Source organism: Terrapene carolina, unplaced genomic scaffold (assembly GCF_002925995.2).
Source record: "Terrapene carolina triunguis isolate 2854851 unplaced genomic scaffold, T_m_triunguis-2.0 Scaffold66, whole genome shotgun sequence".
Classification (NCBI taxonomy): Eukaryota; Metazoa; Chordata; order Testudines; family Emydidae; genus Terrapene; species Terrapene triunguis.
The window spans coordinates 60,446,839-60,473,168 of NW_020664417.1; the positions used below are offsets into that span (position 1 = coordinate 60,446,839).

General features: G+C 40.4%; 1 protein-coding gene across 9 annotated transcripts in view; it reads left to right on the forward strand.

Annotated features, from left to right (window-relative positions):
• APBB2 (amyloid beta precursor protein binding family B member 2) overlaps positions 1–26,330 on the forward strand; it is a 241,533-nt gene that overhangs the window by 141,984 nt on the left and 73,219 nt on the right. For 8 of the 9 annotated variants that reach the window (XM_029910641.1, XM_029910640.1, XM_029910638.1 and 5 more), the window contains 2 exons: positions 14,726–14,872; positions 19,083–19,210. In XM_029910641.1, coding sequence (XP_029766501.1) covers positions 14,726–14,872; positions 19,083–19,210 — 275 coding nt within the window. Of the gene's footprint in view, positions 1–14,725; positions 14,873–19,082; positions 19,211–26,330 lie in introns of those variants that run through there. The other variant, XM_026647972.2, reaches the window with a different exon arrangement.

A 26,330-nucleotide genomic window follows, 5' to 3' on the forward strand; every position in this document is an offset into this window, starting at 1 on the left:
CAGGAGTAGGGAATGAAAGCTCCAGTCAATGATACTGTTTTGTAGCTTTGGCCTTCCCTTCTACAATAGAACGTTAAAATTGTAGAGAGAACATGGGGAAAACGCAAGATGCCCATTGCCTATGCCAAATTAAACCTTTGGTACTATACTTTGGATGAAGGGAGTTGTTTCGTTCGGTTTTAAATACTTTCATGAATATTACTTGTGTATTTATAGTGCCTTTCATCCCTCAATATCCCAAATAGCATTCAAAGGATCTGAGTACAATATATAGTTTGCACATCCTTCATCCTGCTGTATTTATCTTCTCCTTTCCCTGTTCGTTTGGTCTGCTTCAGACCTAGGATTCCTTGACAGAAGGATCTTGGATCTGAACTAAAGAGAACCTAGTGAACAGGCTGAAAAAACGTATACAGAAGTTCATGTGGTTTTATTTTGTTTATTATTAAAGCCACACCTCAGGAAGAGTATGTGGACTGTGTTTTAGAGCAGGTGGGCAAGTCACACCAAGTTTATGCGAGAATGGCTTTCTTATTGCACGAATCCTTCAATATGTGACTATTTTTGTTTTAAGAAAGAGCACAAATGGAGATATCCCATCTCCTAGAACTGGAAGGGACCTTGAAAGGTCATCGAGTCCAGCCCCCTGCCTTCACTAGTAGGACCAAGTACTGATTTTGCCCCAGGCCCCTAAGTGGCCCCCTCAAGGATTGAACTCACAACCCTGGGTTTAGCAGGCCAATGCTCAAACCACTGAGCTATCCCTCCCCCCAAAGTTCTGTTCCTGTAGCTCAGTGGTCCCCAAATTTTTTCTGTCATGCCCCCCCCTTACCCATAATGGAACCTGTGACAGTGCCACCCATAAGGCTTTATGGAAATATATATAACATAACTAGAATGTGTTTTATGCTACATATGCCATGTAACATATCTCTGTAAAGGTCATGATCTACTGAATCTATTAATCCTATTTGTATGCATGTATCATTTTGGTATTCGGAGTTATGAATATTGGCTGCATACTTGTTTGATTCTAAGTAGGCTGTAGTGAAGCAGTTGGTCAGCTTCCTGAGAAAAGACTATTCTCAGTAAGTGCCCCATCAAGAAACACTTAAGCCAACAATGAACTTGGAGACACCAATCCACATCTGGACTTTCCCAGGAATGTGGCTTGGCTGGTAAGGAACTCAGTCATGCATGGACATGTGACTTGCCCAGATGACTCCAATATTCCATTTTGTAGCTGGACTTTGCATAGGAGAGAGGAGGGGGTCTCCACCCACGAGAGAAAGTCTATTTAAGCCCAGGGGAGACCCCTCCATTTTGTCTTCAGCTGGCTAAAGAGAGAGCCTCTCCACCCCCAAAGATACCTGAAAGAAACTGGAACAAAGGACAGTGACTGCAAGGGGTGTGAGTGATTGCTGGACCCAGACTAAAAGGAGATTAGTCTGTAAAAGGAAGCATTCTTGAACTGGTGAGATTATCTGTATTCAGTTTGATTAGACATAGATTTGCGTGTTTTATTTTATTTTGCTTGGTGACTTACTTTGTTCTGTCTGTCACTACTTGGAACTACTTAAATCCTACTTTCCGTATTTAATAAAATCACTTTTTACTTATTAATTAACCCAAAGTATGTATTAATACCTGGGTGGGCAAACAGCTGTGCATATCTCTCTATCAGTGTTATAGGGGGTGAACAGTTTGAGTTTACCCTGCATAAGCTTTATACAGAGTAAAACGGATTTATTTGGGTTTAGACCCCATTGGGAGTTGAGCATCTGAGTGTTAAAGACAAGAACACTTCTGTTAGCTGCTTTCAGGTAAGCCTACAGGTGTTAGGGGACGTGATTCAGACCTGGGTCTGGGTTTGCAGCATGCTAGCGAGTCTGGCTCAAACCAGGCAGGGCACTGAAGTCCCAGGCTGGCGGGGCAGGAAAGCAGGGGCAGAAGTAGTCTTGGCATATCAGGTGGCAGCTCCCAAGGGGGGTTCTGTGATCCAACCCGTCACAGAACCTATCTGCGCCCCCCGCATACCCAAAGCTACAGCTGCAGGCGGGGACTAGGAGCAGGGCCTCGGTCAGGAGCTGCAGTTGGGGTTGGGGGCCAAGAATCAGGACCGGAACTGTGGCTGGGGCCGGGGAGCGGAGCTGGGATCACGGCCGTGGCTGGGGCCCAAGCTGTGGCTGGGGCAGGGCTGGGTGGTGCTTCCTCCATGCCCCCCGTGGGGACTAGCCCTAGCCCTGCTGTCCACAGTTTGGGAACCCTGGGAACCGCTGCTGTAGATAAAATAACAGCCTGAGCCTGTAGAATTTAATTTTATAAGAAAATTCTGCAAATTCACCAAATGACTCAGTATAGGTTTTTGAGGAGCGAAGAGAAGTGAGGTTGGCACCTATAACTCCAAAAGGGCCGAGTGGATTGCTTTGAAATTGTAACATATTAAAATAACAGCTCATGAGGTATGAGCATTTTATGTTTCCTTTTAGAGCAAAATGTTCTGGGTGGCAGAGATGTAAAGCTTTGAAAATAGTTTGGAATGGAGACACTCAACTAATCAGCATTAATAGGCATGTCTATTTTGATGCCATTGCAAAGCCAGAGTCCTAGCAGTGCTGCACTCTGTGGGTTTCAGCATGACTAATTTTTGCTTATGTATTAGTTCTAGAAAAAACATAAATGCAGCAACAAAGCCCATTTAGGCCAGAACAGTAATGCACGCGTGCTCTCTCGTTTAGCAGGTACCACTGATGGGGCCGGGTAACAGTGCTGCTGTATTAGTGTGCTGAATAATTAAGCAATTGTGCTTTCAGCTAACTCAACTAAGCCTGATTTGAGAATTAGGTCATGCATGATTCAAGACACTCTGCTGCTCATTGCTGTTCTTTTTAAAGAGTATTTATGCATTAAATACAAAAACTATGTTAAACCACCATTAGCCCTTTTTGAAATTTTCATCAGGTTCTTTTTGGTTTTAAAAAGTCAGCCTCGGGTTTTGAAAGAGTTAATCTGGACCTCTTGTTCCTGGGAATCATTTGTCCTCCAACTGAAATCAACAGAGGCCAGTAAAAACCAATAGAGACCAATTGAAGTATGTTGATGGTATCTGTTGGTTATTTCTACTTGGTAGGGCCAGGCAGTAACCTATGTACTGTATGCTGTTAGGATCTGATTGTGCAACCTTCGGTGAGCATTTACTGATGAGAGTAATCCCATTGGCTTCAGTGGGATTACTTGTACGAGTAAATGCTCACCATAATGAGTAAGGGTTCTACAATCAAACACAAATTCTCCTACTCCCACTGCAGCACACGCATGGGTCTCTTACCATAGGATCCCAATACTCTTGGCTATATATAGTAAGTATATAAACAAATAGTTTCTGCTGTCGTAGTATATACTGTGTTAATGATAAATCATCTAAGGTATCTGTTATTGGGCAGCAGACTCTGGGACCCTGAACAGGGGATGCAGGTCTCCCCTGAGTCATTTCCCACAGCTTGAACCCTACGTGAAGATGCAGTGTAACTAGAAGGTGTATTAAGTGAGATCCAACTAGGATATAAGAGATGGAACTTTTCTCAGGGGGACAGGGAATTGTGTTCTGGGGCAAAGTTCCTGAAGGGCAAACTCTAGAGCAGGGGTAAGCAACCTATGGCATGCAAGCTGCTTTTCAGTGGTACTCACACTGCCCAGATCCTGGCCGCCGGCCTCGGGGCTCTGCTGCCGGCCTGGGGTTCTGTCCCAGCCGCCAGCAAAGTTAGATGTCCGTCCATTTCAGCCTTCTTGGACAGACACATTTGGATTTATTCAAAAGAAGGAATATTCAAAAGCTGTTTGTGCTTTCTGTTGTGAAAGTGTTGTTTGTCGCATATCAAGTGTTCGACGACATTTTGAAATGAAGCACGAGAAAACCTTTCTTGATGAAGCAGACAAGACTGAATCGATCAAAAAGGCAGAAGCAGGATATGAGAAGCAAAGCAGTGGTTTTAAATGCTTAAGTGTAAGTAAAAATCAAGCCACAGAAGGAAGTTACAAGATTGCACAGTGCATTGCAAAAAACGGAAAGCCGCTTACAGATGGGGAATATATAAAAGAAGTTTTTCTCGGCAGTTCGGAGGTTCTGTTCAATGATTTGCCAAATAAAGATATGATCATATGTAGAATAAAAGAACTGCCTGTCTCTGACATCAGAAACATATTTTATTATTATTATTTATTATTTTATTATTATATTAGTTGACATCAGAAAAACATTTTGTGTGACAACAGATGGTGCTTCTGCCATGGTCGGAAAACAGAAGGGATTTGTAAAGTTACTTGAAGATCAGATTGGCCTCCCAACAGTCAAATTTCACTGTATCATCCATCAAGAAAACCTGTGTGCTAAAATTTCGAATTCAGAGCTTAATAATGTGATGAATACAGTGGTGTGAATTGTGAATTTCCTTGTTGCTCGATCTGCTTTGACTCTCAGACAGTTTCAAGCACTGCGAGAAGAGATGGACAGTGCTTATAACGACATTCCACTTCACAGCAACATTCGGTGGCTAAGTCGTGGCAAGGTTTTGATGCACTTCGTAAACTGTTTTGATGCAATCAAGGCCTTTTTGTCGGAAAAAGGGCAAAACTACTCTGAACTGGATGATGACAAATGGCTGTATAAGCTCATGTTTCTATCTGACATCACCACTCACCTAAACGAACTCCACCTCTGTCTCCAGGGTGCTGGGCAAATGGTTCTGGATCTTTATGAAGCCTGGAAGGCATTTGTTGTAAAACTAGCAGTTTTTTTCTCGGGATATTCGAACTTTGATTTTCTGCTACTTCCAACACATAAAACAGCTATTGACACCTTGCACTGTCAGTGTCGATGAGATTGGAATGTACATTCAAGAACTGGAATCAGAATTTTCTGACAGATTTCAAGATTTCCAGCAATTTGGCCCAATGCTTTCTTTTCTAATTAAACCTGAAAAGTTCAACGAAAGCAACTTGGATTTGTCTGTATTTCAGTGGATGGGTGTTGAAGATTTTGAAATGCAGCTCATTCAGTTAAAAAGGTCAGAATTGTGGGCATCAAAGTTTGGAGATCTGCGGAGTGCACTTGAAGCTACCGAGAGAGATCATGAGGCCTCTATTCTGACCTGCTGACATCCCTGCCAGTGAAATTTAACTGTTTGAAGAAAATTGCGTTTGCGATGCTTTCAGCATTTGGATCCAAATACCTGTGTGAAAGGGTATTTTCACACATGAAATCTGTCTTCTGTCCTTCTCGGAGCCGGTTAACAGCTGATCACTCAGAAGCCTGTGTGCAGCTTAAAGTATCCAAATACGTGCCAGACATTGAAAAACTAAGCAAGGAAAAGATCTGCATTTTAATTTAATTTTAAATGAAGCTTCTTAAATATTTTAAAAACCTTATTTACTTTACATACAACAATAGTTTAGTTATATAATATAGACTGAGAGAGAGACCTTCTAAAAACGTTAAAATGTATTACTGGCCCACGAAACCTTAAATTAGAGTGAATAAATGAAGACTTGGCACACCATTTCTGAAAGGTTGCCGACACCTGCTCTAGAGATAGCCAAGTCTGGGGAGAAAGTTGAGGCTAAAATTTGTTATTATTCAAGTTACCAATAAACCTAAGCCTTAGGAAGGGGATAAATTTGGATTTTATACAATGTGTGAATCCTCTGTTCATAACACAACCTGTTCCTAGTATGTTTTCATGTTTTATAGCCAAGGTCCCTTGTACTAAGCAATTTTAAATTGAGCAAAGGCTCTCCAATATATGTGGCATGCTACTGAATAGAACTCAGCAAGGGAACAGATTCTAGGTGGGGATGCCTGTTTGGGTATAACTACGCTACACTGAGAGTGTGCTTCCCAGCCCAGGAAGAGACACCAGTGTGGCTCAAGATATCATGCTAAAGCAGCAGTGTGGACGTTGCAGCACTGCTGGCAGCTCGGTCTAGCCGTCTGAGCTTGGACCTACCGAACCCCTTGGGGCTGATCTGCAGTGTAGACATACCTTTTAAAGGGTAAATGCTAGTCAAGAAAGGCCAAAATATAGCAATGGATACTCACCTCTAGAAGATGATCAGCCTGGAAGAGCACATTCAAGTGTGTGGTTTCATTCAAAACTGTTTTGAACTGAAGGCCCTATCATGCTACAAGGCCATTTTATAATTCTTAAGAATGAGCTCTTACTAGATCTGCGTGTCAGCATGCTTATTTTCTACTTTTGGCTTTGAAATTGGTTCTTTTAGAAGGGAGTTCCAGTCAGCTCTAGCCTGACAGACCAAGATCTAATGGCTGGAAGTTGCAGTCAGAAAAATTCCAACTGGAAATAAGACATTTTTAAATGTGAGGGTAATTAACCATTTAACAGCTTTCTGAGGGATGTGGTAAATTCTCCATCAATTAGTGCTTTTCTAAACACAGAAGTTGTACCACATTAACTATACTAATATAATTAATACAGTACAGTCCCCTCCCCTAGTGCATATGTACTATACTAGTATATCTTATTCTTGTAGAGGAAGGGTAATCAGCAATGTAAAGTATCTTTTTATATTGCTGTAATTGTATCCACACTAAGGGTGTACCAGTATAAATATTTAGGAAAAAAATCACACCACTAACCAAAATAATTATACCAGTACAAAATCTGTCTGTAAAGCAGGCCTTAGAGTCTTAAATCAAGACTGGATGTATTTTTAAAAGGTATATTCTATCTCAACACTTGACAACTTAGTTGTCGTAATAGCCTTTTGTGAGGGACTTAGTCAAAGACTTTCTAAAAGTACAAATAGTTTGTCAGCTGATTTTTCTTCATTCAGTGTTGTTGTTGTTTTTAACATCCTCAAAAGATTCTAATGCATTGGAGAGGCTCAATATTCCTTTCCAGAAGTTCTGCTGGTTTGTCCCTAAGTTTCAATCACATTACTTGGTACTGAAGTAAGGCTACTGGTCTGTAATTTCCCAGTTCGCCCCAGAACCTCTCTTAAAGATGGAAACAATACTCTCTAGTCTTCCAGAATAGTCGCTGATTTAAAGGAGAGAGTAGATGTTTTTGTTAGCAGCTCAGTTGCTTAATTTTTCAGTTGTTTTGCAACACTACGATGTATAGCTTAGTTAGTTCTCCATTTGAACCTCTCAGAGTGGTGTCACTTCCTTTGAATGGTCTGATTCTTCTTTGCTGACACATTCGTGGTGAAAGTCTCTGACGTAAGAGCTTTTACAGTGAGATAATAATACTGCACCTTCAAAAATGGCAGTTGTTAGAACCTTCTAGAATTCATACTCAGGGTTAATTCCCCATTCTACAGGACGTAGTTACTCCTGGGGGGATTCTGTGCCAAAAAATTAAAAATTCCCCCAGGAGTAGAGAGTTAAAGAAACTCATATGACAACCCAGTTCCTGCTTTTCTGCCCCTTTCCCCCCAGAGCCCAGCTGGGGGTCCAGACACTCACACCCCTTCTCCCCCGCCCCAGAGCCCAGCTGCGGGACCCCCCGGCCCAGACATTCCCACCCCTTTCCCTCCCGAGAGCCCAGCCGTGGCCCTCCCCAACTCAGACACTCGTTGTGGGACACCCCCCCCCCCCCCCAGACACCCCCCCCCTCTTTTCCCCCCCCCCCCCCAGGAAAGGTTAAGGTAAGACCCAAGCATAGTAGCCTTTTGTTTGTCCCCTTTCATTGTTTGTTTTATACCTTTGGGTGAATTAAGAATATTTTAGAGTTTTCTTGCAGGTACCAAATACTGTTGGGCCTGTCATGTTAAAAGAAGTAGAAAATGGGGTATGCAGCCCAGAAGTCAAGTCCCAGAGTGGTTGAATTGTGGGGTTCCACCATTGAGAGGGGGTGGAAGGCCAAGCGTGTTACCAGAGAGGTGCACTCAAGGTAGACTACAAAGGGGTCTAAAACACAGTTTACTCTGTAACACTGGAATTGAATGGGTAGAGCAAGTGGAGAGTTTAATGTGTTTAACAAAAGAAGAGCAAAAATCCAGATAAATTTAGTTGTAACTAAGATATGCTCCTGTCATCATCATCCTGATCCTGTTACCTGTATTTTGTATCCCTTCCTCCTATCCTCCTTCTGACTTTGCCTTTTTGAATTGTACTCTGTTCAGTGCTGGAATTGTGTCTTTTTTCTGTGTTTTGAAAGTAACTAGCACATTGTGGATGCTACCACAATAAAATCTATATCTCCAGACACAATAGAAAGTGTATTGAAAAGGCTTACAAAAATCAAGGCTTAGCATCCCTAGTAGATGTTCTGGCACATTCAAGAAGAGCTGTGAGTACTTCTTGGGCCAATAGATCCTGTAACGTGACAGAAGAGATTTGTAATCCTTATTAAATGTTATAAACTGGACATTTTGGCTTCTTCAGAGGCAGCTTTGGGCTGAAAAATACTTCAAGCTGTAGTTCCCTCCTAATTTCACCATTTCTCCTCCAGGTTTTGTGCCCATTTGGTTAAAGTTTAAAGCTAGCTCCCAGCAGCATCAATTCAGTAAACATGCTTTGCAGGAGGAAAAAAAAATCATGACTTAATTTCCTTATTTCAAGATACTGTTTCTATCTGACATAAAACTTTGATGCGTTTGAGTTTTTATCCATACACGCAGAGGAGTTTTACACAATTTGCATAATATTTTTTGTTTAATAAATTATATATTATACATTGTTAATTACTTTTCAAAGTAGTTTAACTGGAGTATAGGGTAGGCCCATCACTTCAGGAAAGCCTGTGATTGACAGATCAGGACTGCTTCTGTGCACAGTAAAAGATTCTACCAATCAGTGGTGGGTGAGTGCACATACTAGCTCTGAGAAAAGAAATTTGTAAATAAGCCATTTTTGTCTTTTTAATAAATGTCAATTTAGTGATTTAAAATCTTTGTGTGGTATGTATCCAAGTAATATGTGTTTAAGCACTCGAAGATATATTGGATACTAAATGTTTCTAATGTTGCGAAAAATAATAATTTGGTATTTACTCAAAAGCAATAATACTGTTTCTATGAAATTATTTTTTTCCATTTTTATGAATATACAATCTATATTTTTCAAAGTGCTGTCAAGTGGTAAGATCTAACTTAGAGTTACAAAGTGGTATATATTTTGTAATCTGGTGGTGATTTTTACCATTTTGTGAGAAATATCTTCTATATATTAAATACTAAAATTTTAAAAGTTAACATTGCTAAGCGTTTTTTGTAAACAGTCATAGTTTATATAAGATCTACCTCTGCTTATGCCTTGCTGCTGCAAGACCAGTAGAAAGACAGACTTTCATTAATAAATAACTAAAAAATATACCATAACCTTCAAAGGTACTGTGTGCCCTGCCTCTTCGGGCTGCAGGAATGCATACCAAATTGTTGACCAGTATGCTGCTTGCTCTGACCAACACATCATGAGAGGCACTGGAGTTATTCCGTAAACTACAAAGGCGAGAGGAGTGCGACATTGATCTTGCCACGAGATTGCTTGTGTCATTAACAGACATGCTGACCACAGTGGAACGCCGCTTTTGGGCTCGGGAAACAAGCACTGAGTTGTGGGATCACATCGTGATGCACGTCTGGGATGATGAGCAGTAGCTGCAGAACTTTCGGATGAGAGAGCCACATTCATGGGACCGTGTGATGATCTTTCCCCAGCCCTATGGCGCAAGGACACGAGAATGAGAGCTGCTCTGCCGTTGAAGAAGCATGTGGTGATTGCACTGTGGAAGCTGGCTACTCCAGACTGCTACCAATTGGTTGCTAACCAGTTCGGAGTGGGAAAGTCAACCGTTGGACTCGTCTTCATGGAAGTGTGCAAGGCCATTAATCGCATCCTGCTCCGAAAGACCGTGACTTTGGGCATGACATTGTGGATGGCTTTGCACAAATGGGCTTCCCTAACTGTAGAGGGGCGATAGATGGCACGCATATTCCAATTCTGGCACCAGACCACCTAGCCACCGAGTACGTTAATTGTAAGGGGTATTTCTCAATGGTTCTCCAGGCACTTGTGGATCACCATGGGTGTTTCACAGACATTAACGCAGGCTGGTCCGGAAGGGTGCACGACGCATGCATCTCTCGGAACACTGGCCTGTTCAGGAAGCTACAAGCAGGGACTTTCTTCCCGGACCAGAAGATCGCCGTAGGGGAAGTCAAAATGCCCATTGTGATCCTGGGAGACCCCCACCTAACCCTTAATGCCATGGCTTATGAAGCCATACACAGAGCAACTCGTCAGCAGCAAGGAGCGGTTCAACAACAGGCTGAGCAAGTGCAGAATGACTGTTGAGTGTGCTTTTGGCCATTCAAAGGCCCCCTGGCGCTACCCCTATGGGAAACCGGACCTGGCCGATGACAATATTCCTATGCTTATAGCCACATACTGTATGCTCCATAATATTTGTGAAGGGAAGAGTGAAAGCTTCACTCAGGGCTGGACCGCAGAGACTCAGCACCTGGAGGCTAAGTTTGAAGAGCCAGAGACCAGGGGTGCAGCGTGGGGCCATAAGGATCCAGGGATGCCTTGAGGCAGAAATTTGAAGCTGAAATCCACTAATATTTGTTGCTATGCTCAAGATTGCAGTGCTTGTAATGCTAGGAGGTGATTGGTGCAGATGATGAAATATGAAGGTTTAACATAATTGTTTGTTGCTTTGCCGGGCTCTGTTTGCTTTCAATTAATTAATAGAATAAAGATTGCTTTCAAACCAACACAATTCTTTTATTAAAAAATAACAAGAGAAGGAGAGATTCAAACAAAGAAAAACATCAGCAGTGAGCGGGATGGGGGAAGGGAAGGTCCCAGGAGGAGGTGGGATCCCGGGATGGCTAAAGATTTGTGTATGTCCAGGGATCATATCCAACCTTCTCCTTTGGAGTACAATGCAGCGGATATTGTACTTCAGAAGGGTCAAACTGCAGAGGGATGGGTGTTGAGTGCCATGGGTAGTGGGCGTCTGCAGTGCTGGACCGTGAGGGAGGAGGAGTGGAATGCCGTGGGTATAGACTGGAGCCAGGAGTAAGAGTGTGACATGGGAAAGAGTTTTGTGACAGTGGCTGCAGGGGAGGGCAGGCGTGGAACTGCTCGGTATGTAGCGCTAATGTCGCCTGGAGCGTGTCTGCTTGGCGCTCCATAACGTTTAAGAGCCGCTCTGTGGCTTCATTCTGGCATGCCGCGTTCTCCTTTCAGTGGTTCTTCTCGCTGTCCCGCCACTCCTTCAATTCCTGCTTCTTGGCCATGGAGTGCATCATAACATCATGCAGAAAGTCCTCCTTGGTTCTTCTTGACTGCTTTCTAATTCTGCACAGCTGTTCAGCCACCGATAACAAAGAGGGAGGCTGGGCTCCCAAGGTCATCTCTGTGAAGTTTAAATGCAACATTTTACAGAAGCAGTATTGTTTGCAACACAGACAGCACTGATTCAGTGCTTTAAAACACAGCCAGTACTCACACACCTGTCACTAACTGGCTGATCCCAGGCAAGCACACATGAGCCACAAGACCCCCAAAATGGTGAGTAGCCGCAGGGGCAGGGTAAATCAGTCTTCCCGGACCCTGCTGTAAACTGGGCACGTGGCTCTTGGGGAGAGACAGCACTGTAGGGGGGCCTGATAATCATTCCTGTCCCCACACTTTCTACAGCATGTGATCATTATGGAAGATATCTTGCTGCTGAGGGTGAGCAGGGAATCAAGGGAGGGTCTTCTCCAAGACTGCGGCTTCCCCCCTGACCCCTATGTGGCTCGCCTGTGTGCAGCAATGGTAGGCGTTCTACAGTTCCTTCACTTTGACCCTGCACTGCAGTGTGTCCCGGTCATAGCCTCTTTCTGTCATGCATCGTGAAATCTGTCCATAGGTATCATAATTCCTATGATTGGAGCACAGCTGGGACTGGATGGCCTTCTCTCCCCAAATGCTGATGTGGTCCAGCAGCTCAGCATTGCTCCAAGCGGGGAATCGCCTGGTGCATGGAGCAAGCATGACCACCTGGAAAGATGCGCTGAGAGCACTGCACGCATTACCAAGCAAACAGGAAGGGGACTTTCAAAATTCCAAAGGAATTTACGGGGTGGGGATGACAATTGGCCACCTGAGGGCAGGGCAGTAGAGTTCAAACCAATGACCAGAGGGGCAAGAACAGGCATTGTGGGACACCTCCCAGTGGCCAGTCACAGTGCTGTAATCGACCACATGTCTACACTGGCACTGCAGTGCTGTAGCCCTGGCGCAGAAATCTGTACGCCTCTCGTTGGGGTGGTTTTTTTACAGTGCTGCAACTGTGCAGTTTCTGCGCACTAAGTGGCTTGGCAGTGTATACACCTCGGGAGTTACAACACAGAAACTTGCCAGTGTAGACAGGGCCTCAGATTCCTTTTTTGAGAATAGGCTCAGCTGGGTTGCTGAAATATACAAGAACTCTTCACTCCAAAACTACTTTGTCCCCTTGTGCTTCCCTACCCTACCCCAATAAAGATTAAAACATTAATAAAATTAATTCACTAGGTGCTACTCTATGTTCTTGCCCTCCATTAGCTTTCCAAAATAGACATATTGTATGTACTTGAATTACCTATCTCTGTGTTTTTGCTTCAGAGTTTTAAAAACCCATTTGTTAAAATGTATTTCAAAAACAGATGTTAGCAGAGTAATTATAGGCCTAATCCTGCAACCTGGTCCACCTGGGCTGCATCCTACACAGGACTGCCCTGCAGTCAATGTAGCATGACCTCAGTGGCTTGCAGAGTAATTTACAAGATCAGGGCCTGTATTCCTAAACATTTTTTAGGTTAGATGCTGGTAACAATGAAACCGGTTTGTCACACGGGGGCAGCACTGAACAATGGATTTTGGCCTTTTAGGGATTGTATATTTAAAACATTTTTGAATGCTAATACATATTGCATCATTTGATTTCCTGAACCAATAGAAAGTTGGCTCAGCACACAATTTCCAAACAAAAAATGCAGTCACTGCCAAAGAAGTTGAAAAGAAGCCAATAGGTAATGTATCGGGACTCTACACAATGCCTACTCTAAGGGTTTGTCTACACTGGAACTTCGTCGGCAAAACTTTTGTCGTTCAGGGGTGTTAAAAAACCACACACCTTGAATGACAAAACTTTTACCGACGAAAAGCGCCGGTGTGAACAGCGTTTAGTTGGCGGGAGCGTTCTCCTGCCGACAGAGGTGCTGCAGCTCATGGGGGGTGGAAGTTTTTTGTCGGCAGGAGACACAGTCGTGTCGCTAAAAGCCTCGTAGTGTAGCCATAGCCCACATTAATCTTTAGTCCACTTTTGAGTTAGAGATATACATGGTGAAAGAGAAAGGGTGTTAAATGCAGGCAAGATTTTAACTACATTAATTCTAAATTTTCCTGCTGTACTTTTGGAACGTGCTGGAGCTTATGCCTCTGTAAACAAAGCTGTGATTGGCACGTAGGGGATTTTAATGTCTCATTAAGTTCTCAAAGACCCCGTGCCATAGATTTTACTAATCCATACAGACAATATAATTTATGCTGAATTCTTCAAAAATGGTGTGTGTTATATAATATGGGGTTTCTGGGAGGTACTCTTAATAAAGTAGAAGTTCAGCATGTCTACCAGAAGGAAGCAACAAAACTATTATAGATTTGTTATTGGCAATTATGGCTCAACTTGACAGCAGAATCCTCTTGATGCTCTCTGGGTGAAATCTTGGCCCCATTGAAGAAAATGGCAAAACTCCCATTGACTTCAATAGGGTCAGGATTTCACTCTTTATAATGCCTCAGCACAATATGAATGTTTTTTCCATATTAAAAACTGGCTTTTATAAATCTACCATAGTGGCAGTAACGTAGATATTTCCAGGCAATGTATCCCTTTTTGTTTTGTTTGCAAAATGCACCATACGTGCTGACTGATGTAGTCTTGCAGTGTTCTGCCAATTGAGAACTCTGGTTGGCATCCTTCTGCTCTATACTATTATAATATTTTTTTAAGGGTCACTGTTAAAAGCCTGTTTCTTCACACAGTATTTTATTTCTTAGTTCATGCTTTGGATTTACCATTGTCTGCTACCTTACTTAAACTTACTGTAAAACTGATTGTGGTAATCCTTAATAAATTAAGGATTTATTTATTATTTATTAAGTTTTGTGGTTTAAAACTCAGTAGTGAGATATACCATGTGTGGATTTCACAACAGGCCTAAACCAAAAGCTTTTTTGGAATCAAGGCTGAAACTACTAGCTAGGACCTCCATCTTACTTTATCCATAGCTGTGGTTGCTATTTTTCTAGTGTAAGGATATTCTACTGACTGCCTAAAGCATTCCTTACATGTTCCTCATTTCCTCCTTTGGTGACTGTATTCTTGAAAGCATTTTGTCATATTCTGCCACCATGGAGGCATAAGAAGTATCATTTTTTCTGACATGTCATTCATCTTATCTTGTTCCTTCCAATAAATATTTTCATTTTACATTCTCAAACGAAACATTTTAATGTACCCATCTGCTATGAATGTCATCTTATGGCAATACGGGGACCTGCTTCTGTTCTGTTCAAAAAGAGGGGGAGTTTTGACATTGACTTCACTGGGAATCTGTCCATTAGATTTCTTCAGTCTTTTGTAAGTAATTGATACTGCTTTGTTGGTATATAGAGTTATGATTTACACACAAATCTTTCCTCTGTTTTTTTTTTTTTTTTTTTTAGTGCTTTGCTGTGCGCTCTTTGGGCTGGGTAGAAATGGCAGAAGAAGATCTAGCTCCTGGAAAAAGCAGTGTTGCTGTGAACAATTGCATCAGACAACTGTCTTACTGTAAAAATGATATCAGAGACACAGTTGGCATATGGGGAGAGGTAAGAGTATGGTGTGAACTTTCTTTACATTACCCTTTTTCCCCCTTTGAATACACTCCGCCCACTCCATAAGATACATTTAAAAATACACACAAGCATGTTAGTTTTCCACCCAGTTTTAAATGTTATTGAACAAAAATTAAATACCTTAATTTTCTATGTATTCTTTAATGGAAAAAAAAGTAAAGAAGCAGAGCGAGCCTGGGACTGCTGTATCAGCCGCTGTTGCTGGCAAAAAGGAGAAGAAAATTTGAGAGTGAACTTGATTTTTGTCTTTGGGAGGTTAGGAGAGCAGGTGTCACAAAGGCCATAATCAAATTGTTGTGTCTCCACTTCATATATTAGATATGCTGCATGACAAGTCCAATAATACAATAATTAAATGGCTGTATACTGTACAGTTTGTTAATAAAACATCTGCTGTAAACTGAAGATAAGGGTCAAATACAGGGGTGATGTGTAAGGTGGTAGAAGTTACTCTAATATTCCTTTATATTCTCACTGTCATAAGCTCAGATCCAAAGTCATTGAAATCAGTGGAAATCCTTGTATTGATTAAAGAGGGCTTTGTTTCAGTGCCTATTCCATTCTCACACCTTTTAACAATGGGAAAGGAAATGTAAGAAACTTCAACTTGGGGCGTCTTTTGTTTCTAGATCCTAGAGGCTATGGGTGATCTATTTTAACATAGGCTTTCTTAAACCCTCTGCCAAGTTGTTTTTCTTGTTATGCTGCTCTCTACTGGCCCCTTAGCATATGAGTTACACCAGCTTAGATTTCCTGCGCTCCTTGATCCAAATGCAGAAGTGATATGTAAAGAGAATGAAAATGACACTGATAATTGTAGCAGTGTGGCCTAGTGGATAGAGCACTGGCCCGGGACTCAGGAGGCCTGGTTCTGCCACTGACCTTTGAGTGATCTTGGGAAAGTCACTTCACCTCTCTGTGCCTCAATTTCCCCATCTGTAAAATGTGGATAATGATACTGACCTTCTTTGTAAACTGTGTAAATCCAGACGGAGCCTAAGGGCTGGTCTACACTGGGGGGGGGTCGATCCAAGATATGCAAATTCAGCTACGCGAATAGCTGAATAAACTCTCCGCCTTTGGGTCACAAATTACTGAGTTAGTACCATATTCTTCTCACCTTATTCACATGAGTAGTCCCACAGAGTCAATCTAAACAGACAAGCAATACAATTCAGACACAGAGGAGTAAATAGATTCCCACTTACTTTAGAAGAAATTCTTGTAACAACACTTCTTGGTTGGCAGATCACTGATAGGTTGTATGGAAGAAGCATGTTTAAAGAAGGGAGCTGAATGAAGAGAGAAAGATGTCAACAAATTGAAGGGAAATCAGAAGGAATACAGAATATGTACAGCAAAAAATTAAGTTGAAAGAGTTGATTTAAGATTAAGTTTTTAGGACTAGTTTGGCTGAAATTATTATTAAATGGGGTTGAGGATTGGAACCATCTGTAAGTATTTCACCCCAAAGAGGAGATAAATTGTTCCAGGTAGACAAGATGACATAATAATGCTTTCTCATTTCTAATTTCCACAATTCTGTGAAATCAAAGGCATGAAAGAAGACCACATAATCTGTTTTGCTGCTTTACCACATACTACGTTGTCATTTTTGCCACATACTGTACAGATTATTTACCTTACAAACTATATTGCTGCAGCAATGTATCTCACTAAAAATATCTTCCACCAACACTCTTCTCTTCTTTAATTTTATAGTAAAATCTCAATGAACTAATTGGGGATTAACGAGTTCATAAAATCAAAATCTTCATAAAATGGAACATCTCAAAATTACAGTAGGTATGGTGCGTAAATTGCAGTATGGTACATTACATCGCTGCTTTCTTGTCCTTCATACCACTACAAAGAGGTTTCCAATGCATTGAAGGTATCCAAATGTGAAGGGATGTCAACTTGTTCTTCATCAACATCAATTTATTTATGTGACACTCCCCCACACACCCTATGGGGACCATTTAACTGGTCATTCTCAAGACTGGTGCTCTTAAAATCGAGGTTCTACTGTATTTTATTTCCCTGGGTTGTTTTGTTTGTCAGAAGTCTTTCCCCCGCGCCCCCTTTCCCTGCTCCCCCACCCCTTGTAGCAGGTTTTTGCAGTCTCTTCAGAATTCTTTGACAGTCAGTGAGGACACATAGAATGTGGCCAGGTTTATCCTGTCTCTTTGTATTTAGATTCCCAGAGTGCCTAAATAATTTCTGGTTGTCTGCTGCTACACCATCTCCATCACTATAATAGCCTTTGTATAATAAGGAAACAAAAATTGTGCAAAATATATTGCAGTTGGCCTGAGCTGAGCCATCCCTTGTGTATGCTAGAATAATTTCTTTTGATTTATGTTCAGTATGTCCCATATCTGCCCAGTCTCCAACCCTGTTCAAATCTTTAGAATGTAGTTTTATTGCCCTAATTCCAGCATTATGATCAGCAGATTTTACTTTCTTGCAACAATTTCTTCCAGGTCATTGCCACATAAATAAATGTGTAAATAGAAAATTGGTCTAAATACCCAGCAATCTTCTCTTTCGTGAGCTATTTTCAGTGTCTTTGGTCTCTTATCAAATTCTTTATCCTTTTTTCTTTTTCATAGTTCTTGTATTTTTATTCAGCCACTTTAGAAATCGGAGTGACTCATCTTGCTCTGCTTTTGTACTTTATTCCTTCCTTACTTTTTTACTCTTCTACTCTTATTTCTTTTGTGCAATAAGCTACTTCATTCGTATTAATTCCCCATTAACCATTTGTTTATTGCAACTGGATATTCTTTTCCTCCCCCGAGATAACTTTGTGTGTGTATTTCCTTCCTTACATTGCCTTCAGACCTCTGTCTCCTCTCTCTGGCAAGACGTTGCCTTCCCTTTTTTTCCTCCAGATGTTGTTCATCCCTCCATGTGTAAATCCATTCTGTTACAGAAAGAGCTCCGTTGTACAAGCAAATAAAATAAACAGTCCCTTCCAAGCCAAAAGAAATGCATGACAGTCAGGGACACAGAATTAGAAACACTATTAAAACTTGAGCAGTGGCAATCTGAAAAAGGGCTGCCATATCATTGAGATGTACAAAAATAAGAGAGTAATTTCTAAATCCTCTGTCAGTGTGTGATCAGATTCTTTCCACTCTGAAAGGCATATGGATGGTGTCTCAAGAGTGGGGAAACAAATTCTCCCGTACTAAGTGGGGACCCCCCCACAGTCCATCCCTTTTTGATCAATATTTTCTCTTACAATAACTCCAGTATCATTTCCATGGGGCCCTGCAATTCTCCCTGGACTACTGTTTGAGAAGATATACCAAATCAGACGAGAGAAACTGATTTCCGAGCCTCCTTTGACTGCAGTCTGTACTTCTCTCTGGGAAGCTTAAAAGACAGAACAACCTGATATTAGGGCAGATATAGGATATAGAGAGTACTAATAACAGAAAGAATTATCATTCCTAAATTGTCATCAAAGGGAAGAATATCACAAAAAATTGGTTCCTTTTCTTAGAATCTTCAACCAAGAAAAATGCGAATACTCACAAGCCGAAAGACAGGATGAAATCCTGGCTCCGTTGAAGTCAATGGCAAAACTCCCACTGACTTCAGTGAGGGTAGGGTTCAGCCTCAATGCCATCCTCTCCAATAGCCCTTTTAACTGTGAAATGGAAGCTGAGGAAAAGAAAGCATGGCCCATCATATCATCTGATGTAAATAGTATGTTTCTCCTCCTTAAAAGGTTACTGGTTTTGTTGTTTGTTGCTAAGGTTTTAATATTAAGAATTGTCTTGTATTTTATGATGATTACTTTTTTTTTCAGGGAAACGAATAACCAAAAAACTTGTGTATTGAATATCTGAATATCATGTGACCTTAAGATTGTTATTAATTCTACCGAGCCAATAAAACCAATTACATTTTACAAATTGAAAACAATTATTTTCTCCAGTTTCGTTTATTAAAAAAAATAAGTAAAGTAAAATGTTATCTTGGACCTTTTTAAACAAGAAGTCAGCTTGTTTTCAAATGCACTCAGAATAAATTGAAACCTTGAGTCAATCAAATGACTCAATGATATTTAACAGTGCAAATAAAGAAAACAGACGCATCTTGAGTTATGAGCTGATTTATTTTGCATGAAGAATACATTTTATAATGTTTGTTTTGTTTTGAATTATAGGGAAAAGACATGTACCTTATACTGGAGAACGACATGCTAAATTTGGTTGACCCCATGGATCACACCATTCTTCATTCTCAGCCCATTGTGAGCATCAGAGTCTGGGGAGTGGGTCGTGACAATGGACGGTGAGTTTACAATCTCATAAGTCTTTGTTGCTTTGTGCTGTTGAAATCGACTAATGTGTATATATGCTGGGTGTATATATGCTGACCAAGTGAAGCATCACTAATAGCCATTTTATTGTGTGATTATGTTCCAGTAACTATGGGAGTATTTATATTCATTATATTTGTTAGGTAAATTACTTAAAAAAAACAACACACCCCTTTCTTTTTCAGACTTCCTTATAGCACATTTTGCAAAATGATATTTGGATAAGCTATTCAAAGGGCTTCAACTTGGCCTGTAAAGTTATTTATGTGACTTTTATGTTCACAAAGAATAAACCTATTTATGCTTGCAGATCAGGTAGTTAAGTACTAAATTACATGAATTAGATTTGGAAATAATTGTTTGCATGTCCAAAATCAAGGGATAATTTTTCAAATGTAGTCCTTAGCATATTTATCTTGCAAGGTATACATTTCACCAATATATAGTAAAGAAAGTATTTACATAGTTCCGTTTTTCCACTTCCTGGTACATTACAGTTGATAAAAGTAGAAAGTGAACTTGTTTTCCCCCGCTGGTGTTTTTAAAGACTTTGATTCAGGAATGCACTTAAACATGTGTTTAGTTCCCATTGAAGTCAAGTTAAGCATGTGCTCAAGTGCTTTCCTGAAGTGGGATAGACTTAAACATGTACTTAGTGCCTTACTGAATCAGGGACTTAGCTATCTTTTGCTTCATACTTTGTGCTCATCCCCAGCCAGTCCGCTTTCGTCTCTCTCTGTTTTTTCAGCCTTGCCACTGGCACAAATATGTTTCCTTGTGATGTGGCATTGTTGCAGGAATATAACTATTAAAATGGCTTGTGTTCTCTCTCCCAAAAGGAATGGCAGTAAATTGAATTTGTAATAAGTTATAATAGGGGAATCAGAGTGGTTGTGCCTGGTAGCTCAGTGAACTCTTGAGCTGTTTTTTTTGCTGACTATTGTATTGTTGCACCCCATCAGATGTAAAACAAGCTGTTTGACCTGTACATTTCTAATACATGTCACATCAGCATGTTGGCTTTCAGGGTTGGCGAAATGTCTGTTAGTCTTTCTTGGCAAAAGAAAAGTCTTGAGTTAGAATTAATACTTTCAAAAGGTGCTAGATTGATAACACTCAAAACTGAAGCCTTCTGATTAGTCAGGTGGCAGCAATGAAAGCCAAGGCTTATCTGCCCTATCAATGTGCTTCAAGCTTGGCCCGAAGGGATCACTTTAAGAGAGTGACTAAGTAGGTCAGGCTCCACCATCTCTTTTGGAACCCTTGCCAAGGCCACCTGTAGCACTCAGGCTTTTATGATGCAGAAACTCAATCACTGAAACCCCTTGCTCATTTCACATAAAGCTGCCAAATAGCCAGTTGGATGGTTTTGACTTTTGGTCAGCACAGACCTGGTCCATATTTGAACCAGTGACCTTGAAGTGAATGTTTCTGTGACCCAATATCATTCCCCTGAGCCATTCATTCCTCTGAATGACAGGTATTTTTTGTTGCATTTTTAGTTTCTTTTGTTCAGATTTTTGAGAGATTTACAAGGACAAATCCAATTTGAAATGCTGGGAAGCAAAGAGGTTTTAACTTCTCATGAATAAAACATTAAAGTGCTTCCTTTGCTTGAGAAAATGAACCCATTTCACATTTCCCTTCAAGTCAGATTTTCTAGTAGCTTTCTTTGGTTAGAAAATGGAGCATCTTTGGGGACATTTTGATATGGTACAGCTGAACAGTAAAAGTACATTATAACAAATGTCTGAAGGACAGAGAAAGGCTTTTACTGCATACCCAAATGATTTATTTACAGAATTCGAGAAGACAGTTCGCTTTTCTGTTACCTCTTTGTTTTCAAATATTTCAGATTCTCTGGATGATAACATTATATTGTTGTGATGTTTGTCCACAAATTGTTAAACTCCAATACACCATACTACATACCCACTAGTCAGAGATTTAACAGGTTTCAGAAATATCCAACATTTGTGATGTATGTAATGACGTTATTACACCTAGCAGTTATAATTAGTTATTTGGAATCATTTAAGACAGTTGTACCCATTTTGCTCACTGCAACGTTGAGAAAGTTCACGTGCTGCTGGATGAAATTTCTCCAGGGGTGGAGAGGCATGCATGAGCCACACTGTACCATGTAAGCCACCCAATGGGTGGGAGAGGTAACAGAGAGAAAGAGCGAGCATGCAAGTGCAGAGCAGGTGGTCTCCATATCTGATCCAAATAGGTCAGTGCAGATGGGCTCATTGGTGATGACCTGGAGGAGATGCACAAAACTCTCCATGTAGGAGGCACATAAGGGCAGTAACTGCAATCCCAGCCCATTGCAGTACCATGTCCTGCCCAGGGGCTGAATTCCAGCCCTGCTCAGTTTCCTGCACAAAGCCTCATTACTCTCATCTACCCATGATAAGAAATGTTTATTTGCCATAGATAATGCGGGCTGTGAAATACAAATCTTAGTTAATTTTTAAGTAAAGTAATGTCTATGCTGCCTCCTGCGGATGGCTGAAAAGTGACTTTATTTGTGACATCAGCAATACAGAAAACCATGTCAGAGATGATCGAACCAGTTTTCTCTCCTTGACATCAGAAGAGAAACGTGGCTGTTTTGTATTATAATTGAGTGTGTCTTGTTTGCACAATAAATTACTTTTTCTGATTGGTTGCTGTTGATAACAGCAAGGAGAAAACAGAATTATTGAAGCTTTAATATATAAACATGGAACTAAAAATAGCCCACAATATCTCATTTGCTGTCACATACAAAAATGTCCCTTTTAGATTTACTGTGCTGTGAGCTACGCTTTTTCATCAAAAGTAGTTTCTCTTCCAGAGCCTTCAGTTTTTTTCTTTTCCTTGTATGAATCTTGGTAAAGAGGCCACATGTTTTTTAAATACTGTACAAAGTCTTCTTCCTTCAGGTGTTTAGACCTTGAGTTTACCTACATTTTTCTCAAATTAAGTTTGTTTAAATTTTTATGCATCTATTGGATTAGAGAGGGTTCTAGAACAAACAATACAGCCATTGCCTATAAATAAACTCATACAGTATGTGCTGTTAATTAGCAGGTAATTTTTTCAAAACAAAGTAACATGAACAAAATGACAGCTATGAATCACCAAAATTACAATGAGAATTTGGGGGCTATGGAGGCTCCATGCAGTGAATGTTCTTTGAAGGACAGCATAAATAATGCAAGGTTTGCTGAGCAAGCCCCAGTAGCCAGAGAAGGGGCATTTGTGACAAGAGAGAACTTGAGCTATGGCTGAACTCCTAAGTTAGAGAGGTCAAGTGCTCTATTGTGTGGGTGGGTCACAGTTAGATGCAGGACACTTGGATATAACTGAAACATACTGCAACCTGTGGTCCCTGGGATATACATCTCTGTATTCAATTGGATGTCACTCCCCTGCCCTTTTGTATATAAAGGTAAGTGCAGGCGTGAGTTCATCCTGGCAAGTAGTCTGTTTGGTCCTCAACAGGGTGAAGTCAGAGGACTCCTTGCGTACAGCTAGAGGGAGAAGCTGCCATCATCAGAGAAATCAGAGAGAGAGAGAGATTAGGAGAGACACAAATGCATAATCTCTTTTGTGTGTCTTGTGTGGATTAATTTTAAAGAAGTCTGTTAAATCATTACTTCTAGCATGAAATGCTCTGATATAATCTTATTGCACGTGGATGTTAATAATATATTAATACACAGTAATGACTTGCTTTCCAAATCCTGTAGTGCCATCCATAGTACACATATTCTCTTCTGTTTGTTGTGAAAGGAAGTGATTATTTAGAACAATACAGAAACTCAAACTTTTTGCATATTGAGCTATTTAAACGTCATTGCTCTCTCCAGGTCCTCGTTTTTAACAGTATTTTCCTTGTAGTACTTTGGTTGGATTTTGTGTTGGAAAGATGAAAGGTTTTCTAATGATACCTGACCGGTGATTTTCTAAGCTGTGCGGTAATGAAAGATTGATGAAATATAGAGATCTGCTGATGAAAGTTTAATCTGAGGATATGTCTGCTAGCTCACCTCAGGCAGAAGAGTCTTCTGGGAGACTCTAATAATTCTCTCCATACGCAACGCTATTAACTTGACCTCTAGAGTTAATTTCTTTTTAATACAGTTCTGTGATAAGGAAAAGCTTCAGGATTTACTTGACCATTTTGCTGACTTAAACTGTGTGATTATTTTATATGTTGAAAAGTGATTTTCTTGCCTTCAGTTAATCATGCTGTGACACTAATACTTTTTGATGAAGTAATCTAATCTTAAGAAAGACTATTCTACCTTTTATAAAGTAGTTAACCAAACGAGTTCCTATAAGAGAAGGGTGTGTGTGTGTGTGTGTGTGTGTGTGTGTGTGTGTGTGTACAAATACATATGTACTATGCTGTGACTCTGAGCTACTGTATTTGATTACATACACACATCAGAGTGCTATGACTTCGTGATAATTACGAGAGCAAAAAGAAAGTAATGCGTATCTGTCCTTCCTCTTGTCCTATTTTCTGTTTCATACGTGTGAAAGATAAACATAATTTTTATGGTGAAACCCATTTTTCTTAGTCATCCGTTAAATCTCCCTTTGTCCTGGCAGTATGATTGAGAATCACAGCAGGAAATATTAAAAAAATAAGGAAAATCTTAAATGTCACTTCAGTTTTGTTTGGTATCAAGGCAGTAAAGAACAGCTCATTGTTGGGGGGTGGGATTGTGATATATGAGGTAAAGCCTACAAATCACAGTCGTATGTTTAACTTCACTTTATGTACTGTACATACTGCAGTCAGTGCTTAAAAACAGTGAACCTTGACTTGTACTTTTCCTCTCTTTAAAAAGTGCCCTGTTTCAGAGCTTTGATATCACAACCGTGAAAGCGTAAGCTCCTAGAACTGTGAAATATGACTTTTTTCACTTGTGAGTGGCGTGATTTTATGTTACCAGTACGTATTCATTGCCACTGCTGGCAATTTCTGGTTTAGTAGAATGGTAAAGGGGCAGCACATGGAGATTAGCAGGAGAAATAATTGGGCAAGTAGGAGAGTTTACTTCCTGGATCAAAATTCACATGCTCACACAGCTGCACTCCTTCATCTTCTGTGCTTTATGAACATAAATTTCCATCTGGTACAAAAGGCAGTAGCCCAGCCACTTAGTAACAGAGGTCGCCATTAACACATTTCCCCCAATTCTCTCCTCTCTTTGCTGCTCCCCATTCACTGGGGAGTCAGGTTCAAAGGCTCTCTCCGGGTATTTAAAGCCCTTTATGGGATTAGCCCTAGCAACCTGAGAGATCATAACTCCCTCTGTGACCATGACTTCATACGACAGCTATGTGTCACCTGAAGAATGGCACTGTCAGCCAACAGGGAGAAGAAGTTCATTCATGCTGGAAGCAGAACTTTCACAGGAACTGTTCATAGAACCGACTCCCACAAGAGATTAGATTAATCGTAGGGCTCACTGCACTCAGAATTAGATGTAAAACTAATTTCTTCAATTGAGCTTTCAGCCAATGAGTTGATCACTCACACACAAAACAAACAGAAAAGCCTGTAAATTTATTGAGTTATTGTTGTGACAAGCTAGGAATGAAGAGAGAGTGATGATTGTTGGTGTTTTATTTTTAAATGCTTGGGAGACATTCAGATCCTACAGTGATAGGAGCTGCAATACTGTGTAAGTACATAGAAGGTAATAGAATTGTGCTCCCTCACATGCCCTACTGATATTTTGCCAATTAGTGTGTCACAATGGTGAAATATCCTACATTTTTCACAACCATTATTCTCTTAATGTTGGTTGCTTTCATCATCTGAGTTGTTTTTTGGTGCACACAGCTGGGAAAGAGAGACTAGGAAGTATAAAGACTGTCACAGAAAGGAAAGGAAAGGAGCTAGACAGAGAAAAAACATGAGAACGAGGTACATGTAAACAAAGATGATGAGATCTAGCCTGCTTAGAAACATGCTGTTGGGAAAAGAGACAGGCAGGCCGTAAAGTGAATAAAGGGAGACACTCTGAATCAAAATAACTTGCTAAGATAAGAACAGTATGAAATGTAAGTGGCCAAAACATAGCCTTAGAGCAGTGGTTCTCAACCTCAGCACAGAGCTGTGGCCCATGTGACATCCTCAGGGCCATACAGGTAGTATTTGGATGCAGCCCACAATGGTAAATAGGTTGAGAACCACTGCTTTAGAGAAACAGGTGGGGAAGAAATTACTAGGGTTGGGGGGAAGGTAGGAAAACTGGAAAAACATTTAGAACGATAAAAAAATAGATGCGATGGAATAAACCACAGTGGCCCAAATTTTCAAAACCTGGGTGCCTTAAAAATAGAACCCTATGTCCCTATTTAGGCAACTAAATAACAATGCCTGGTTTTTCTGAAGTGTGGAATACCTGCAATGCCCATTAACCTCAATGGGATTTGTGGGTGTTCACTTCCTTTGAAAAGCAAATGCCTCAATACAGATTTAGGAGCCTGACTTTAGGCACTCAGGTTTGAAAATTTTGGCCCAAATGATAGCACTATAGTTTATTAAATATTAGGGCTGTCAATTAATCGAAGTTAACTCACACAATTAACTCAAAAAATTTAATAATGATTTTTAAAATTAATCGCGATTAATCACACTTATAACAATAGAATACCAATTGAAATGTATTAAATATTTTTGGATGTTTTTCTACATTTTCAATATTGATTTCAATTACAAAACAGAATACAAAGTGCACAGTGCTCACTTCATATTATTATTTTTGATTACAAATATATGCACTGTAAAAACGATAAACAAAAGAAATAGTATTTTTCAGTTCACCTCATACAAGTACTGAAGTGCAATCTTTTTATCGTGAAAGTGTAACTTACAAAGGCAGATTTTATTTTTTTTTGGTTACATAACTGCACTCAAAAATAAAACAGAGCAAAACTTTAGAGCCTACAAGTCCACTCAGTCCTACTTCTTATTCTGCTAATCGCTAAGACAAACAAGTTTGTTTACATTGATGGGAGATACTGCTGCCTGCTTCTTATTTACAGTGTCACCTGAAAGTGAGAACAGGCGTTCACATG